The 18,643-nt window shown below is 39.0% G+C and overlaps 1 protein-coding gene across 1 annotated transcript; it reads right to left on the bottom strand.

Annotated features, from left to right (window-relative positions):
• Positions 1-6: 6 nt before the first annotated feature.
• On the bottom strand, positions 7-15,050 carry LOC130178826 (transferrin receptor protein 1-like). The gene is made up of 18 exons (XM_056391345.1): positions 14,910-15,050; positions 8,984-9,033; positions 8,349-8,586; positions 7,878-8,061; positions 7,482-7,707; positions 7,262-7,384; positions 7,037-7,132; positions 6,521-6,660; positions 6,207-6,358; positions 5,986-6,105; positions 5,671-5,756; positions 5,495-5,558; positions 4,957-5,024; positions 4,802-4,866; positions 4,541-4,634; positions 4,176-4,397; positions 3,722-3,880; positions 7-2,955 (listed from the first exon to the last, which is right to left on the bottom strand). The coding sequence occupies exons 2-18, from the start codon at positions 9,014-9,016 to the stop codon at positions 2,713-2,715; spliced, it is 2,313 nt and encodes a 770-aa protein (XP_056247320.1). The 5' UTR covers positions 9,017-9,033; positions 14,910-15,050; the 3' UTR covers positions 7-2,712.
• Between the last annotated feature and the right edge of the window lie 3,593 nt (positions 15,051-18,643).

The raw sequence follows: 18,643 nt of genomic DNA, 5'->3' as shown, positions 1-18,643 counted from the left end.
CAATAGTTGTGATGTGATGATTTATTGCAGCAAAAAGAACAAAAAAAAAAAACAAAGCTAAGCAAACTTGTATCAAGTTTGAAGGGAAAAATGCTCAGTTATTTTAACAATATCGGAACGCATTATTTATAAATGTCAGAATTTCGAATCCCCTCAAATAAATAAAGAGAAATTGTACAGACCAATTGCTTTGTCTGCGTCCCCATAGGAAAGATTGACAATTTAGTTAATATTTTTCCTTATGGTTGGCAAGTTGCCAATATTAGAAATGTAACCTCACTATAGCCCAGCAGACCAGATGAATCACTCAAACTATGAATGGCTAACAAATGATTTTTAAATGGCTACTGAACTTAAACATGTTTTTCTAGAGGCATAGCATCAGGTGGTTCCCATAATAAAACATTTGAAAACAATGAATGACATTCTGACCACAGTTAGAGTGGCTAAAGAAAAGAAACGTTCAGTGTAATTTTTAAATCCATTTACACTGAGTTTTCCTTTCATTGTCACAATTTCATCTTTTCTGTAACTATCTAAAATGTGTTGTAGCATAACAGGCATTTACACCAGTAACTTTAGATCCTAGCAGAAAACAGTGAAGAAAAAAAAAATAAAAAAAGTACAGAAATGTCAAAACAAGCCAAATATACATCCTCCAAAAGTCCTTAAAGTGCTGTATGTAGAAACTTAGTTCTATAATACAGTCACAAAACAAAAAGGCACCAGGAAATCTCTTAACAAGAATGAATGAACACATCAAAATAGAAGGTAGAATGTACTTTCACACTGACCAAATCACTAAAAAACCAACAGATATTGCAGAGTGGTCTTTTTTCTGGAAGTACTGAACGACCACTGTAACCAGTGGTCCCAACATGTTTGTATCATGATTTCTTTTAAGCTGGAGACCTTCCATATCAGTTCCATACTCAACCAAAAGAAAAGGAAAAGATTTGAATTAAATGAGACCCAAAAAAACTCACTAAAGAAACAGAACAGATTGAAGACACGCAGTTTACAGATGGGAAATGTTTTCACATGAGCTGATGTTAAAACTTATCACTATCTGAGATCTGTGAGCAGAAGCTGTAGGCTGCAATCTGTCTGAGAGGAAACTACAGGTACATTAGCATGGAAACATCATAGAAGGGCTCTAAAGATGCAGGCAACGTGTGTGTATTGTGTAGCAATGAACTGTATATATACAAACATTATGGGAAACACTGTTCCCGATAATAAAAACATCCACCCCTACAGTGAAATATGGAGGGCACTGCCTCCGATACAGACACACAGTGGTAGGCAAAAACTACCTTCTTCTTTTTTCCCCATTATGGAAGACACTGCTTCCGATAATGTTGTCAGGATGAGAAGTGTACATGTAGCAGAGAGCCAGTACTGAGGAGACATCCAGAGATGTTCAGGAAATATTGTCAAGTGTGATATTTGATCTGGCCTTGCTTAAAAAGTCCAATCCAGTGTCAGTTATGTAGAAAGAAAATTTGACCTCAGAGTTGAGTGGTGCTGTGTGCAGCACTGGCCGTCGGTCAACATGTACACTTCTTTTAGCAGATGCTGCTTTTGTCATTTCGACAGTATAACTGTCATAATTATGGAAGGCACTGCTCCCGATAATTATACTTTTTTTTTTATAAAAGGCGATAAAAAAAAACTATTTATAGTGAACCCTGCCACTGATAAATAAATAACACAATAAATAGATGTACGGTTTGTTGTTTCAGTGCCACATGGTTGGAGACCCTCTCCCTTGGGTTTCTGAAAGGCAGACTTCCTCTCATGTCAGGAGGTGGATGATTCAGATAATTAACAACTTGAGATTGTTTTTTGTTTTTTTTGAGTTGTTGCATGTACATAGGACTTTTCTTTAAAGATTAATGCAGCTTAAGTATTGGACAGTGCCAGTAACAACAGCTGATTGTCTCAAATCTACTTCTAGGTGTGTTCTGTGCTGTGTTATTGTAAATTAATCTTCAGTCCTTTTCAGCAACTTCTGAATCTTTGACAAAGAGTTCAGTATCAGATTTCAGCACAGTATGAAATTATAGCTACCAACACAAACCAGCTCAGGTTTCTACATGAGGCTACAGCAGCAGTGTAAATACCAGCAGTTCTGAATTGTAATTATTATGGTAAACAAATGGACATCATTAGCTTATTACATTGTACTGCCCTTTTCTGTTTAATTAACCTCTGAGCTGGCAAACACAGTCATTCCTGTGTGACCTGATACTGTGCTGAAAAAGCGTCACTTTCACTGTTTCCTTTTCATGCAAAGAGTAACACCAATTAAAGTAGTACCACCACATAACACGGGCATTTAAAGGTAGTTGTTTCTAGCACCAGAGTATTCAAGATTGTGGTATTTAAGTACCACATGTAAAAATTAAAGAATTTCTCTTTTCAAAGTGGGGAAAAAAAAGAAAAGAAAAAAGAATGACCTATTAAACTTTTTTGTTAAGGCGAAAGGCTTAAGCACATTTGATCACTGTTTGGCTTAAAGGAAATATTGGTATCCATTTAGAAACAGCCCAGATCTTATCACTTCCTAAATCAGGTCATTTTAAAACTAACTGTGACTGAACTGTAACAGCCTACTGGTTTTCACACTGCCAGTTGAGATAAGAGGACCAAACCATAACAAGGGAGGGGGAGGGGGGGGGGGGGGGGGTTTTTTTTTTTTTTTTTTTTTTAGATTTCATTATCCAAGGACCAGATGTCGCCTGCTAGTGAGTTGGCACAGCCCTGAATGGTCCAGGTCGCCAAGGCAAACTGGTTGCGGAACAAGTCGGCGTCCGAATCGGGGTCGTCGTTCCTGAGGGCGTCAAGATGGTTGGACAGAGCTGTGACAGTGTGGGGGCCAGAGCCCAGCAGGATGTGGCGGAAAGGACTATCTTTGGGAGACACGTAGGGTGACAGGAAGTTCCTTTCCACCTGCAGAAACAAGGGGAAAAAACACGGGATGAAGGAGGAAGGATTTTTTTTTTTTTTGATGTCATGCCTTTGTAGGCTGGTTATTTTACACCTAAATGCTCAGCTGTACAACCTATACCTTGGAAAAATGAAAATACAACAATCTGCCTTTGGATAATATTGACAGAAGACGCAGGGAGAACGAAATACCTTCAAACAAAATGTGTTTTTTAGCTTTCTTGTCCACTACAAGTAGTATTAGTTAAAGAAAAACTTAATTTTGATCATTTACAGTCCTTATGTGAATTAAATGCATCTCTCTAAATATGTCTGTCTGCTGTTTCTTGCTCTGCGGGGAGTGTACGGTAACTTTATCAGAGCTTTTTTGTTGAAAACCAGCTGCAGTTGAAAACAACAAGAGCAGTGAGAGCAAATCAAAACAGTAAGGCTGCAGAACAGACAGCTAAACAATGAGCTGGAACTTGATATCAAGCTCTGTAAAAAAGGAGAACTGCAAATTTGGGTGTTAATTCTTTGTAGTTTCATCACTTCAAGTGACCCCCTTCACACAGTCACATGGTCATCGCATATATTCTAATAATAAAAACAGATTATAGCTGCTTCAAGTGCAACTTTAGCGATACAACAAATAACACTAGATTATTTTTAGATTTGACCATATAACTGTAATTATACATCTCTAAAGATACTGCACCATTGAGACATGCTGAGACTTGCTTTTCCACAGAATGTCTCCATACTAAACCCTTCACTGTAGAGATCTTACCGCCATGATGCGGTCATTGATGATGCGGCACATCTCGATGTCCTCCAGGTCACTGTTCTGGATTTCTGTTGCCAGGTTGCGAGAGGCACGGCTGTAGGAGCCATAGGCTGAGATCAACCACTGCACTGTCAGCGCCTTGGGCAACAGCTGGGGCTTCATCTGGAAACACACATGGCATCAACACGGGTAAATGTGTGTTCTGAATAAACAAAATTAAAGGAATGTGCATCTTCAATGCACATTTGAGTTATATAATAAAGACAGCATTGGAAAAAACTGACAAATGAAATGGCACTAAAAACATATAAACTTGCTACTTTACAAAGATAGATAATCATTTATTCTTTATCTGTGTGCAGAACTCTGAGTCAGGTCAACCTTGATTTCTTCAAGAATTCGCCCTCAAAAAAGGTAAATACAATCTTAGTTTGCAAGATCATCATTGGCCACTCACCCTCTGAACATTCTTCACTTTCGTATTGATCTGAGCCACATGAGTACGTATAATCTTCTCGTACTTCCCCAGGTCCATCTGCAACAGATGATCATGGACCAGCCTCAGCGCAATGTGACCTGCGAACCGGGCCGATGTTACAGCCAGCTGAGGAACCTGGTTGGCCGTGGCCGAGTTCAGCTTCTCCCTGGTGTCCAGCATTGTGCCAAAGTATTGGTAGTCCTAAGAGGGGAAAAAGATGTGTAAAGAATTAGTTAGGTTAGATACATCCCTGGATGAACCACATTTTGACATAATGGGTTAGGGTTCGTCCTGGGGTATGGTTAGAAAATATTAATAATTTTTGGTACATCAGGACGACTTACTGAGTTACCAGAGGTGAATCTAAATGAGACTGAGGGAATGCCAGAGAAGGCCAGGAAAGGATACGCAGCGTTATCCAACTTCAGAGGCTCCAAACTGGAAAATAAACAATGAAAAAGAAGATTAAGTGGTGAACATTTGCTAAATGTGAGTATGATGGCTAGCCCACACATTCCAGTTGTGAATGTGAAAATTTTGGTTGTCATGGAGATGTATAAACACTGAGACTGTGGATGGGAATGCAACAGCCTGGTCAGACTTACACATCTGATTCCCAGTTGCCCTTTCCAAAATGAGTAAAGAGAGACTGATCCTTGCCGAAGTTCACCTGAGGACAAAGCAAGTGTATTTATTATATTAGCGTTTGAAAAATTTAGAAAACAAATGAATGAATTGTTTTGAATTGCTGCCGGTTTACCTCTTTCAGAGTGTTCTCGATCAGGCCGTGCATCAAGGGACTGCCTGCTACTTTAAATCCACTGCGACCTGGAGAAGAAGACTTACATTCAGTCAATCTGAAAATAAAATTGCAAGTTTAAAACTTTCCTATATTTACAGTATAACTGGTTGTTTTGGCCACTTGGGGACAACAGAAACAAGCAGTGAAAATAACATTGCTCCACTATATTCACTAGCTGGTCCCTATCTGTGTCTATCTGCCCTTTGATATCAAGCAGGTAGTGTATAATGGGGTTTTACACCTTTTTCACTCCAACAGCTGCCTGCGGCGGCCCAAAGTGATGCTATGAGAGCTTGGAGACTGAACCCAAAGATTAAAGTTGGGGGTGGACAGCTAAAAATTGAAACTAACTACAAACCTGAGAGGAGCTGCACATTGGAGTGATAGCTGTCACATTGTCATTTAACACATTGCTGTTCTATAAGTCAATATCAGTTATACATGTTGATCATCTAGATGTGGACAAGATGTCCAACATGTTTCTAACCGTAAATACCTGTTACAACACCGTCCAGGTTGATGTAGGAGAAGGCTTTCATGTTCAGAGAAGACAGATAACCCTAGACATGCAAAAAATAAAATAAAATGAAGAGTACAAACACCAATCAGTTTCATTATTCCATTAAAGCTGCTCATCAAGAAAATGTTGTATTACAAAATTGCAATTCTCACCTCCAACCACTCGGTGGCACCAACGCTCCCATATTCTCCAGCACTCCAGCTAGCAAACACAATTGTCCTCCTTGGCTTGAATCCATCTGTTGAAATGGATAACAAATGCATATTAACAAAAAGAGCAGGGCCCTCACTAAATAGAAAATACTTCAATAATTTGATGAGGCATGTCCAATGACTAGTTTCTTTAGCTCCTACATGACATACAATAATCAGGATCTGATATGAATATTACATGTACATCCATTCCATCAATATTATTGTGGTCAAAATCTTCTCCAAACTAAACAGCTGCTGTTATCCGAGACTCACCATTCTTCACCATGTCTGAGATGGAACGAGCCAGCTCAACGAGGACGCTAGTGCCAACGGTTGATGTTGCAAAACCTGGACCCCATGCGTCTCTCTGGGCACCGATGACCACATACCGATCTAAAATTGAAAAAGACAATGAGAACAACTCACACTCTGTTCAGTAAACTGACTTCCTGATCACAGTATCTCTCTCTTGTTAAATAAGCATCTCATCGTACCTGCATCCACAAAGCCTTTGATCACGCCAAAGACATTATGTATCTTTTTATCAGTAAGAACATTGTCGACCTCCACGGTGATAACATCTGTGTCGTCTCCAAGTTTATGGTAGAGTGCCCATTCTGCCGGCCCACTCTGACCCCCAAGCCCCCTGTAGGACACAGACAATAAACATGATGTATGCTGCTACTAAGAAAACTATTTGAATATTTAAAGTTGACAAACAAGGTACTGTATTTAATTCAGAGTTTTTATAATGTCTGTCTTTTTAAAAGCATCATTTCAGATGGTCCACAGTATGTCTGAGCCTTACCTCTGAATGCTAGTAGCCATAGCTGTTGTGATGGTCTGAGCCAAGATTGTTGGTAGACCTGAAGACTGGACAGGAGGAAACTGGGTGTGGTTGAAGGAGGGGAAGCCTGGCGTGTAAGGGTCCCCTGAACCCATGTGGACCTGTGATGGACAGAAACAAGTCTTATGAAGTTTGACCAGCAGATATCAGTTTACAACAAAATTCTTTTGTTTTCAAGACTAATCTTCCCAGCAGCCTAGAGGCTCATCTTCAAGCTTCTAAACTGGAAATTAAGAAAATTACACACACAAAAAAAACAAAAAAACAGAAACACATTAAATTCTACATTATTATGCCTATAATTATTATTCAAATCAAATATTCCTACAACAGCTGAAGACCATATCAGGTTCATTTACTGTCAGCCAAGAACAGAAATCTACATATTGTAATAAGTAAGATTAATATCCTCAGCACACAGAAACAAAACTGAATGTCTCTAAATAACTAACATGCTTCTAAACTGCCCACACTCACATGTCCAAAGAGCTGAGTGGTGTCTCCGATAGAGTAATCCAAGGGGTCTGCATAGATCAACACAGCAGAGGCATTCATTTTGGCAGCATTGGCTACCTGTAAGCAAAAAGATAACAGCAAAGTTCAAAATATATATATATACTCTAAATATATACTTTAGACTGAGGGGAAAAAGAAGAATAATGTTTATAATAATAAGTTATATTTCTTACTAAAACCACCCACCTTCTCAGCAAAACTGATCCTACCAGCTCTGACCAGCACAACCCTGCCATTCAGGTTGATGTTCCTGCCCTGCAGAAACGTTAAGTCGCTTTCCTGCCCATAGTGTGCATACACAACGGCACCCTGGGCAAAAAAAAAAAAAGAAGAAGGAATTAAGGCATTTTCTCTATTTAATTTTTTTTTTTTTTTTTAAATCTACTTAATTTTGCTTGTGGATTACCGTTACTGTTCCATTAGCACTGTAGGACAGGAATCCATTTGGGCGCTCCTCTTTCCCGTCCTTGAAAACAACTCTGTTGGAGCCAGAAGCTGGGGGGTCCTGAACCTTAACAAAGTGCTCATCAGTCCAGGTGTTCATGCCGTACTCTTTAAACCTTTTGATCACCTTGATCGCCAGATCTTCATCTCCCAGAGAACCAGCCTGATGGCTGTTGCTGGTAAACTCACTATGATAAGAGGAAACAAAACATGACGGGAAAAGAAAAATGGAGGGAAGCAAACAGGATTCAATGAATACAATGTAACACAAATAAGAAATTTCACAGTAATAGTCATTTTATGAAGAAGTCAACCCTGCTTCACTGCAGAATTTACAGTGTGTGGGCTTTAGACTTACCTAAAGACAGGTTCAAATTTGGTTGCAGTGAGTTTTTCAGCCAAAAGCTCTTTGACATCGTCCCAGTCCATAAGAGGGGCAGCACCGGTCTCATGGAGAACAGGTTGTTCAATTGGAAGCATGGAGACTGCAGGGCTGGGAACCAAGTCTTTCTTTCGATGGACCAGGTAGCCAATTAAGTATCCTGAAAAAAGCAGTGGTTTCACATAAGGAACAACCAGAGACAGATAGGACCAAAGAAAAGCACAAATTGTTCCTTTATCATCAGGACACAGCCACATAAAGCTCTGTGTCATCAGCATAGGTGAGGAAAGACATACCGAGTCTCCTGATGACAACACCATATACAGATTCATATCAATACAGAAAAAATAGTGGTCCTAAGATTGATCCCTGTGGAACTCCACATGTTATTTTAGAGTGATGTAATCTCAATATAACGCAGCCTCTTCATTCAATGACCCCTCTTACCAATGATAAAGATGAGGAGGGTTGCAGCTGCCATGAAGCAGAGGTTCTTGGGTGTACGTCCAAGCTTTTGAGCCACATATGGTTTGCGGACTGGGTTGTGATTGAGATGGTCTCCCACTCCATTTCCCCCAACTTCTTCATCCATGTCAGACGACAGCTTCATCTCCACTTGGCTATTGTCACCTTCCATGTTCTGTGTCAAGTTGAACCGTGTGTAGGAGTGTGGCTCCCCATTAAACTGTAATGGCAGAAAAATGTAGGGATGAGGATACATTTGGTTTCAATATTAACCAAACAATATATGTTTTTTGTTGTTGGAACCCATGACTGCAGGACATAAGCTTGACTCAAAGAGCAGTGAGATTTGAAACTGTTTTAGTACAATTTGGATTAGCTTTAGATTACAGTAAAAATTGTAATATGGATGTGAATGCCTAACAAAAGTTCATCCTTATAATGTTCCAACATTAGCAACAAATTTGAGAAGAAAAGTAGTTGTTCCCAAGATAAAAAGAAGAACATTCAATTATGGAACATGGCTTTTTATAATAACAGTTGTTTTAGAGGTGGTAACAATAACATCCTATGAGGAAATGTTTTCGGATTTAGATTATAATAAAAGTTGGAATACTCACAATTTTTGATATGGTTGACCTTGCTTGGTCCATTGCTGCTTCACAGATTGCTGAAAAGGAGAAGCAAAGAAAGACTTGTAACACTGTAGAACTGATGGCTATAAACTAAAGACTTTTAAACAGCCAAATCTACAAAGAATATTCACAGTATTCACACTTTAATGGGTAGACTTTTAAAGGATTTATTTCTGTGCAGTGTGTACACATTGTATAACTGTTTCATTTGTTGGAATAATGGGGTGTCCAAAGAACACGTCCCACCTCTTGTCCAAACATGCATGGGGTTTCCTTTGCTGCTAACTAGAAAGGCAGCACTGTTTCTAGGCACAAAAGACCAGTGTCCTGCACAGGTCAACACAGACTCACTGCCTCCATGTGAACTCCATCACCAGAAGAATACAATAACAGCATAACTAGCTTCCCACAAGCTTCAGTTCAAACAATAAGCCAATCAAAGCAAAGTTTCAATTTAACAGAAGAACAAGAGCTGAAATGCAAGTCTTCTGTATATTTTCTTAGACACTGTAATGCACAACTTGTGGAATAAGAGCCATGCATGTGATAGTCCTCAGGAGAGAGGCCTGTGTAGGCCTCTTTAGGTGCTATCTATGGAAGGTCAGATGGGGAGGTGTGTGTGTGTGTGTGTGTGTGTGTGTGTGTGTGTGTGTGTGTGTATATATATATATATATATATATATATATATATATGACAAAGCAAATGTTTGATAATATCTAATCAGAGCCACTTTGCTTTCATATATGATGCTTTTCTGCACAGATCTTGTGCACCTCTTTATTAGAAGGATCATTGTTTCTATTACAAATGCACATCAGTACAGAATTTCCAACCACTCACTGATATTTGACACTTGGACACCGATGCTGCAGAGTCAACCCATTGCCTTCAACTGCTATTTTTGCATGCTGGCATTTGAGTAACCACTGAAAATTTTGTGAATCCAACTCAGATTTAAACCTAACAGGTGACATAGGTAAGTAATTTCAGTATGAAACACAGAATTAAGTGCAGTAGTAGACAGACAGTATGTGGTCAAGAAGTCTAGGGGGTCCCTAACCCTCTCTAACAACAAAGACATTTTAAAAAATGGCTGAACTTTTTTGCAGAGAGGTTATGCAAGTGCATACTGCACAACAAATGATATTTCCAAACTGTTGCCTGCAGCAATCCTGTTCACCCAAATGAGGCCTATTCATTCAAAGTTCTTCAAATTACTATATCTTATGGCAGTGAAATACAGAAAAAAAAATTCTCCATTAAGAGCTAGCAGTATGTCACACAGCCACTAACTTCTTAAGGAATAAACAAAGAATTTAACTGAGCCTAAACCCAGTTCTAACAAGTTGACAGGATGATTTGATAGCGAGCACTCATGACATCTCCTACCCTGTCTGACCTTCAGAAAAGAACAAAACAGACAAAAACCTCTTAAATAAGCAATGTTTTATCAATCCCAGAAGAAGGTTAATCCCGGAGCTTTTAAGATTCTGAGAGGTATATGGCTTCACAAGTTAAACCTGTTAAACTTTGAACCGAATAAGTCACTGACAACACTGCTTTGCTGACAGTAGGCCCAAACCCCACATTTCAAAACATGATACAAATATAGCTCACAACTTTATTTGTATACAATTTGTTCGATGTATTCTCTAGGTAAAGCTAAAACTGAAAAGAGACACAAAACCTCTCAAAGCTTGCCTGCAGTTACTATGTGTGCTGTGCAGTTAAAACAGGAAAGAAAAATTCTGAATGACCCCTACAGGGTAATTTACTAGCTCCATTGGAAGGGGATCCCAAACTGGACATTGCGTGAGGAGAGCAGTATGGGCAAATGCCAAGGAGACACAAACCCTCAGGCAGACAGACAGGCCTGCCCTAATTTGCAGCGCCAAAGTATGGCCTTGATGAACTCCCAACAGCATGCTGGATACAACAGAGAAAAAGCCTGAACTTTCACTCCAAATGTTATTCGATAAAGCAAAGGAGGGTGCAGACACAGTGGAACCTGGCCATTCGACATAGCTTGGAAAACACATTGGCTATCCTAGGCATTATGAAGTAAGCTAACTTTAGAACATGGCTTGGCCTCAGACAGCCCCAGGTCCGCCATGACATCTACAACCTTGATAGGTGATACAACCTCAATAAAACAGCACTGCATTAGCTCTGAAGGTCAGAAACTCAGATAACTACTTTATGGAATGACAAACATTAGCAGCCTAAAATTTTCTTATTCATAGTCTGCTTTCTAACACAACCTGAGTCTAATATGGACTTTAAAAAGTGGTATCAGGACAGGATTAGCTGCTCTGTAAAGCTAATTGCTCTAAGTTGGGCAGAGCTATGTCTATAATCTTACATACCAAACATACCAGACCGAATACTAATACCAGAGCTAATACTTTAATCTGATTAGCTACTCTTTTAGTTGAGAAACCTATGGATATTAGCAATATAAAACACAACGCAAATCAAGAATACATATGTACACCTTCACACAATACATATACATATATATACACACAACACACACAAACAACTTTAGAACTGCACCAACAACCTGACTAAAAAGTGATAGCATGTGCTTTATGTCTGTGATGAGGTCCATCTGCTTCTATCAGTCTCTGAACCAATAGTAAGAGTTATGGCTTGTATCTCCATTGAATAATTTCTAAACGTGTGTGCAGCAGAGATAATAAGAGCAAACTTGAGTCACACCCTTCTGGGAACATCACAAACAGGCATGGCCTGTTAGACAGCCAAGCTAAAAGAGGGCAGGACAGCATGGTCCCCACTGAGTTCATCGGCACACTATGCACTTGTAGTCAAGTCCATAAAAATGAAAGATGTGGAACAGCCTGCCACTCTCACCTGTTAATGGGATTTTTTTTGCCCAACAATAATATAGACCAAATTACATGAACACCTAAGAGAGCCAAAGAATATAGCCATGTAGGACACTGTAAATAGCAGCTATTAAGCATGATTTAAGTTGAACCTTCAGGACTGCATAGCCCTTCAGACAGACTGAATACCACTAGCTTCCTCATAAGGTTCTTCGTAACTGAGGAAATCCCTTTGAAAAAAATCATTGCTTCATAAATAGTTACTGAAGCTGTGGCAATAAGATCATTACAACACCACTATTGTGAACTCAGTTGAGGTTCACAGAGGGGGGCAAAGAAGTTGGAGGCGAAAACTCTATTCTCTTATAAAATAACTGAATCAGTTACACCTATTTACTACATTATTGAATTAATCCAACAAGGAAAGTGTGAATATGCACCGTTATAGGATGTTGTGCATTTTAAAATGCAGACATTTACAAAATATATTTTCACTCAAACAACTTAAGTTATGCCTTCCCAGTATTACGACATAATTATTACTAGCTAGTGCAACCTTAAATACATATGCCGTAGGTATAACAACATAATAGCTATCATTATGGTGTTAAAGACCTAGCCTCTCTGTCTAAAAGGGCTCCATCATCAGCAAATGGCCAGGCTGTTAATACACCTGCACTTTACAGCAGTTGTTTGTGTTTTTGTGTATATTTAGCTATTGTTGTAAAAGAGACTGCTTAACAACGCTTCAAATGACACAGAGTAATCTGCTACCACATCTCATAAAATTGTATGATGTCATTTTATTGGGTCAAAAGGCATGACTTCTTCCAACAACACTCATGTTGACTACTTACTGAAAACTATTTCTTCTTCCTGTTACAGTAAAAGCCTTGAAGATAAGCTATGCCTGTGATATTTCCCTGAAGTCAAAAACCCAAATACCATACTGTGAAAACCCTGTCGGACTACCAGTTGAACTTTAACTGGAAACATGCACAGCATCAGGAAATAAAACCCCTCAAGGGCACAAGGGTACTGTTTTAAATATTTTTGAGCAGTATATGCACCCATGTAGTTTAATCATTTGAGAAACTAGACATTGCACAACTGCACAAAAACAAACTAATCTCTAATACATGGTATGACATACACTCCAGGTTTAAATATTAGTGGCTTATAATCAGTCTTCTCAGCAGCACTGAACCCAAAAATAATTATCTACACTGTATACCATTACATGATGTAGATCATAGGCAACATCATAACCTGCAGCTGACAGGCAAAGTCTTAAGCGGTTAAACCTTGCATCACACATGCTAGTGTGGCGGCATTGCACCAAAATAAGACAATTAACTGTATCACTAATCAGCCCGTCTACGTTGAAACTTCAAATAAATTCACACACAAATAGTTGAAAAATTATTACATAACTTGATACAGTTAAAGATAATAATCATGAACGAATATAAATATTTTCTTCTTTATTTGGAGTTTAATTTTAAATGTTTTCCTCTGACCAAAATCCCCAGTAATCAGGACCACTAGCAAAAATAATAAATTTATACAGATCTCGTGCTTTGTCCTTGTCGGAGAGAGGACCACAAAAGATGATAAGAGATTAAGAAACAAGGGAAGATTGCTGAGAGAAGAGTGAGTTGTGGGTGAGAAAAAGACAACAATGATAAGAAGAGCAGGGGAGGAGAAGGGAAGGGGAGATGAAAATGTTAGGTGTGGGAGACAAAAAGATGGTGAGAAAAAGGAAACACTGGGGTGGGGGGCAGGAGAGGAGAAGCGGAGAAGGGTCAGGGGTGACTTGGAGTCATTGTGCAGTGGCAAATCATGTGAGAGTCACACTGGGCTCCAAAGCTCCAAGTAGCTCATGGGAAAAAGAGCCAGAAGTAGAACAGTGAGGCAGGCAAATCCAAATGTATTAAGCCAGCACAAGGTTTCTTAAAACAGTAGCACATTCTGCATTGCAGACATGAGTGGTAACACAGGATGCTGTTGTAGTCTATGCAGGAGAGAATGAGCTCTTGTCAGCTTTACAATGATATTTTTTCTACTATGACACAGGTTCTGGAGGTCACATAGTGGGTGCCACCCTTATGCCCAAGGGCCCCACCAGGTGGCACCACAAGGTCCATGTCTTTAAGGTTCACAGGAATCAGGTGAGATTAATTCAAATTTGTATTCAAATGATCAATAAGACTACAGTTACCATTAAAATCCCCTCTTAATACTGCTATGAATAAGAACGTTTTACTATATGTGACCTAAAATGCAATTAATACAATAAATAATCTTTCAGGACGAAGAAAGGCTGCAGTCAACGGTTAAGACTTGTCAACTTCACCTGCTGCTAGTCTTAACAGTGTGTTGAATCCGTGTGTGATCATCAACCAAATGTTAACCAAATACTATATGTTAATATAACGTCTCTGTGAGCAAGTCGCCTCTCAGCGGCACATTAATGTGGAGAAACAGGTTAGACTGTTTAAAACCCGTCAGGAACGAAGGGTAGAGCGGTGTACATTATTGTTTAGATACCGTTAGCTTATCTCTGCGGCAGTCTATTGCTGTCTGTCAAGGTCAGGGTAGTATAATGTCTACCTACTGACACCGTTACCCCTGGGGGGACGCAGGACTTGACGAACGTGACAGCAGGCTTTCCTCATTATGGCGCCCTTGTTGCATTGGCAACGTGACGGCCAACATTGCTGTGAATATTGACTCATCTCTCCAGTACAAGGAAGCAGAGGGACAACGTGCCGCTGCTCCAAGTACTTCTTCCTTTGACATGCTAGCATAGGACAACGTTAGCATTTCATAAACGAGGATAAGCTAAAATAAAAGGTGATTTAAAAAAGGGGTCAATTAAAATATGCAAAATTATCGCCATTTATTAACACGCTCTCCAAAGAAAAACGAGGGCTCGTGTGCCTCCACCGAGCAGAGTTTGAATTGGAGTAAACGTTAATGCAAGTCAATAAGATTTAGCACTCGTGCAGCACAGCTTTAACCGTTGTACCTAACTGTTTGTTACGGATAAAACTCTCACCTTCTGTACAACACTGCTCAAACTGACCGAGGTCTTCTGTGACAGCCGCTGACACGAGAGTCCACTCCTTGATACTTCCTTACTATCTACTCTCTCTCTCAACCGGTGACGGTGCCCTTGACCATGCTGCTTCCAGTTATACCGAGCCTTCACTGTGCGTAATGTGGACGTCACTTCCCTCGCGCCAAATTAACCATGGCATCGCGAGATTTTGCCCGCTCTTCCGGTTTAATGTGAAAGTAGACTACTTTGGACTACAAGTGCTTTTACACACTGTGTATATGCGGTTGTTTCTCACCACGTATGTTTAAACTAAACTAAACTATTAATGAAAAAAAGTAACAGAAAAAAAAAGTATTTGTAGTTAATTATTAATTCGAGAGGATGACATACTAAAGCAGCAAATCTTTAGATAATAGTACTGCCTTCTATGAGATAAAAACACAAACCATAAAGTTGAAATAAGGAAACTGTCAGTGGTGGAGAGTACCTATTTTTCTCAAGCACTGCATAAGTGCAATTTTTAGGTACTTTTTACTTTACATTTTGTTCCATTCCACTTTGTTCTACTCAATACCTCTACATCACTACATCTGCAGGGGGCAATTGTCCTTTGGCCAGATTTATTTGACTGCTTTACTTATTTTATAGACTTTGATCCATTACATACCAACCCATTACCCATTAAGGCGTGAGCAAAAATAATCCCATTATATAAAAAATAAAACTATGACATAGCCATCTGGCCTCTGCTTTACTTTTAATACTTTGATGACATTTTTCTGTCAACACTTTGTAGCACATACTTAAACTGAAATGAAATCTTGAATGAAAGACTTATAGTGATATTTGTAAAATGTTGTAATGTCTTCTTTATTTAAGTAAATGATCTACCGCTGGTTACTTAGACACACTAAATGTGCATTAGTAATAAGGCAGACATGAATATTGTATCCATAATGAGAGTTAAATAATGAGTAAAAATATTGAGATATTTTTGCATTTTATTTTGCATATCATCAGAGAAACTTTTGAAATTCCCACTCAAATATTATAACCATAGTAGTTTGGGAAGAAGGCTGCATGGGGCTCTCAGCGCTGGGTTACCTTGAATGACCCCCTCTGTATCACAGACAAACTGGCAACTCTCATCTGCTGCTCACCTTGAAATAAGAACAAACAATACCAGTGTGCCCAGGACGGTTAACTTTCAGACCCCACCAATCCACAAAATAACATTTACATCACGCAGCAGCTGTGAAAATATCAGGTCTTGGAAAGGAAAGGAAGTGTGGGCCTATTTAGGTTGGTCATCAGTGTGCTGACTAAGTCTGACACTGATTTTCTTTTTCCAGTTATGTTGTCTGGGACTATTTCTGTTCCTTTTCCTTGTTCGACACACATGTGAAATAGCTGCTAATATCCAGAAGTAATATGGTAATCTATTATACAATTTAAGCTTAAAGTGCAAGTTTTGGAAACACTCAGACAGGGTTGACAAATCAACAACCCCTGTGATTGGGCATTTGTGGTGGGCAGGAGCAAAGCAGTCGCCACTGGTGGTAAATTATTAGTAAATCTTTGTAAACAGGTGGTTCTTTTTATTTTTTGATGCTAGGTTTTGCAATCTCATTTATTTACCATCACTTTTAATTATTGATCATTTAGTCAAAACAGTAGTAAGGTTGTTTGACTGTCCCTATAATTGCTCTTTTGGGTTTCTTCAGTAATGATATGTTTATACCTGGTTCCAGGCAGTAAACGTGTATTTTGTGCAAACCAGTCATTGGGTGGTCTGAGCTCAGGTTCTAATAATTTCCCACAGTATAATTTTCCCACATTTTGTATCACTTTCTGTCATTGCTTTGAAATTTCAAGTCACATGAAAGAGGAGCTGATGCAGCTTAGAAAACGTCTTTAAATCCATTGTTTTTTAGAACATGCATGATCGTACCCACGACTACACTTATAGAGCTACTGTATATCTCCTGCTGGACAAAACGGTGGACATGATGGGAATTTGTTCTATCTTCTCTTGGAAACAGCCGTCTCACTGTTGAGGATTTACAGTTCTGAAAGTTCAACAACATTTTTTACAGAAAGTCGTTGTTGTAGTTTCATACAACCTCAGGCCAAGAATGTAAAGTCACTATAGCGACTGCAGTCAGAGTGGATTGGAGTAGTCTCTTTTGTCTGTGTAATCACTACTTGACACTCTGATGTGGTCTGTCTGGAGCTAGACCTGTCAAGCAGCATAATGTACTAATGCCCTGACCTGTGTTGTTTGGTTGAATTGTTATCTCTGGGGTGTTGGAGGTGCACAGCAAGCCAACAGATTTCCACAGTATCTGTAGCTGCATTCATGTCACTGTAACAATACTCCAACTGTGCGAAAGCAGTGGAGGAAATGTTTTCTCAGAAAAAATGGTAGAGGTGGAGGTGGTTCTGGACTTTCACTGGAAATGTCTGTTTTTTTTTTTAATTTTCTGAGAAAGACATGTACAGTATCCACACAGATTCAGAACTAAACCACTGAACGGGTGAGAAAACACCTACTGCAACACTTCAGTTCCTCTCTCACACACAACAAAAACTAACTCTTTTTTTAAATAATTATATATCATTTAGTATACATTTTTGACTTGATCATTAAACTGATGGGTTTAGTCCATAGCATAAGCACAAGATATGTTTTTTTTTATATTTTAATTGTAACTGTTAACCCGATGGATATACTTACAACCCTAACTCCACAGAATTTGGTTAACTAGGTGGTTTAAGTTTTCAGTTGTGAGTGAAGGTTTTTAGCTCGACTTGCTACCGGTGTTCGAGGTCTCCAGAGGATAGATCCTAATGACTTTGATGATCCCAGGACTTATGACCAAACAAAAGCAAAAGCAAAACTAATGACATGCCTTTCTCTACTCAATCTACTTTGGGTTAAAAGCGAATTAAATGTCTTCACGCTAACAGGTTAAACTCACATGAAGGACATGGTAAATATTAACTTTCTCAACATCAGTATGTTAGCCTTATTGTTTGTTTGTTAGCAGGTGCCTAAGTGCAGCTGCAAAGAGCTTCTAGCACAATTGTGTAATCTTGTTCACTCTTACACAGTCATCATTTACCACAAATTACTACACAGACACAAGGAAGTTAAACAGTTTAATAGCGAGGATGTTATATGTATTCTTTTCACAGGATTGGAGCTCACGACTGTATGAGAGAGAAATAGGTCTTCCGTTTCTCATAATGCTGCTAGATCCCACTAACAACTGTTTTAACACTCTGTGGTGTCTCTGTGGTAAAAAAAGATTATGAGATCAGGCTTTGCAGAATGTAAACCCAGATAAGGTGACTCTCTCTTTGAGAAAAGCCAATGATGGTGGTCTCACAGTAACCACAGCTGGACATATAATCTTTTATGGATAAACCCCTATGTTGTAGGATCTGATAAAGAGAGCCTGTTAATGATACCCTATGTTGTGTATAAATATTCACTTACAGTATACCGTCAATTACATGATTTCCAAAAGACAGGTGAAAGAGATTTGTTTTTAAGGTTTGACAACCTATATTATTCTTCCAAATTACCAGATGCTTGGTTAAATCTGAAATGTCAGGTGAGTTTCACTGTTTTATGCCAGAGGAAGTATGAACCACTGAGCCACTGTTCTATAAATTTCTTTATGCCTGCCTTCCTGTTCTATCAAGCATGAATCAGTTTTAAGGTT

The sequence above is a fragment of the Seriola aureovittata genome, chromosome 12, assembly GCF_021018895.1.
Source record: "Seriola aureovittata isolate HTS-2021-v1 ecotype China chromosome 12, ASM2101889v1, whole genome shotgun sequence".
In the NCBI taxonomy this organism is placed as follows: domain Eukaryota; kingdom Metazoa; phylum Chordata; class Actinopteri; order Carangiformes; family Carangidae; genus Seriola; species Seriola aureovittata.
This window is presented reverse-complemented; position numbering and strand designations above follow the sequence as displayed.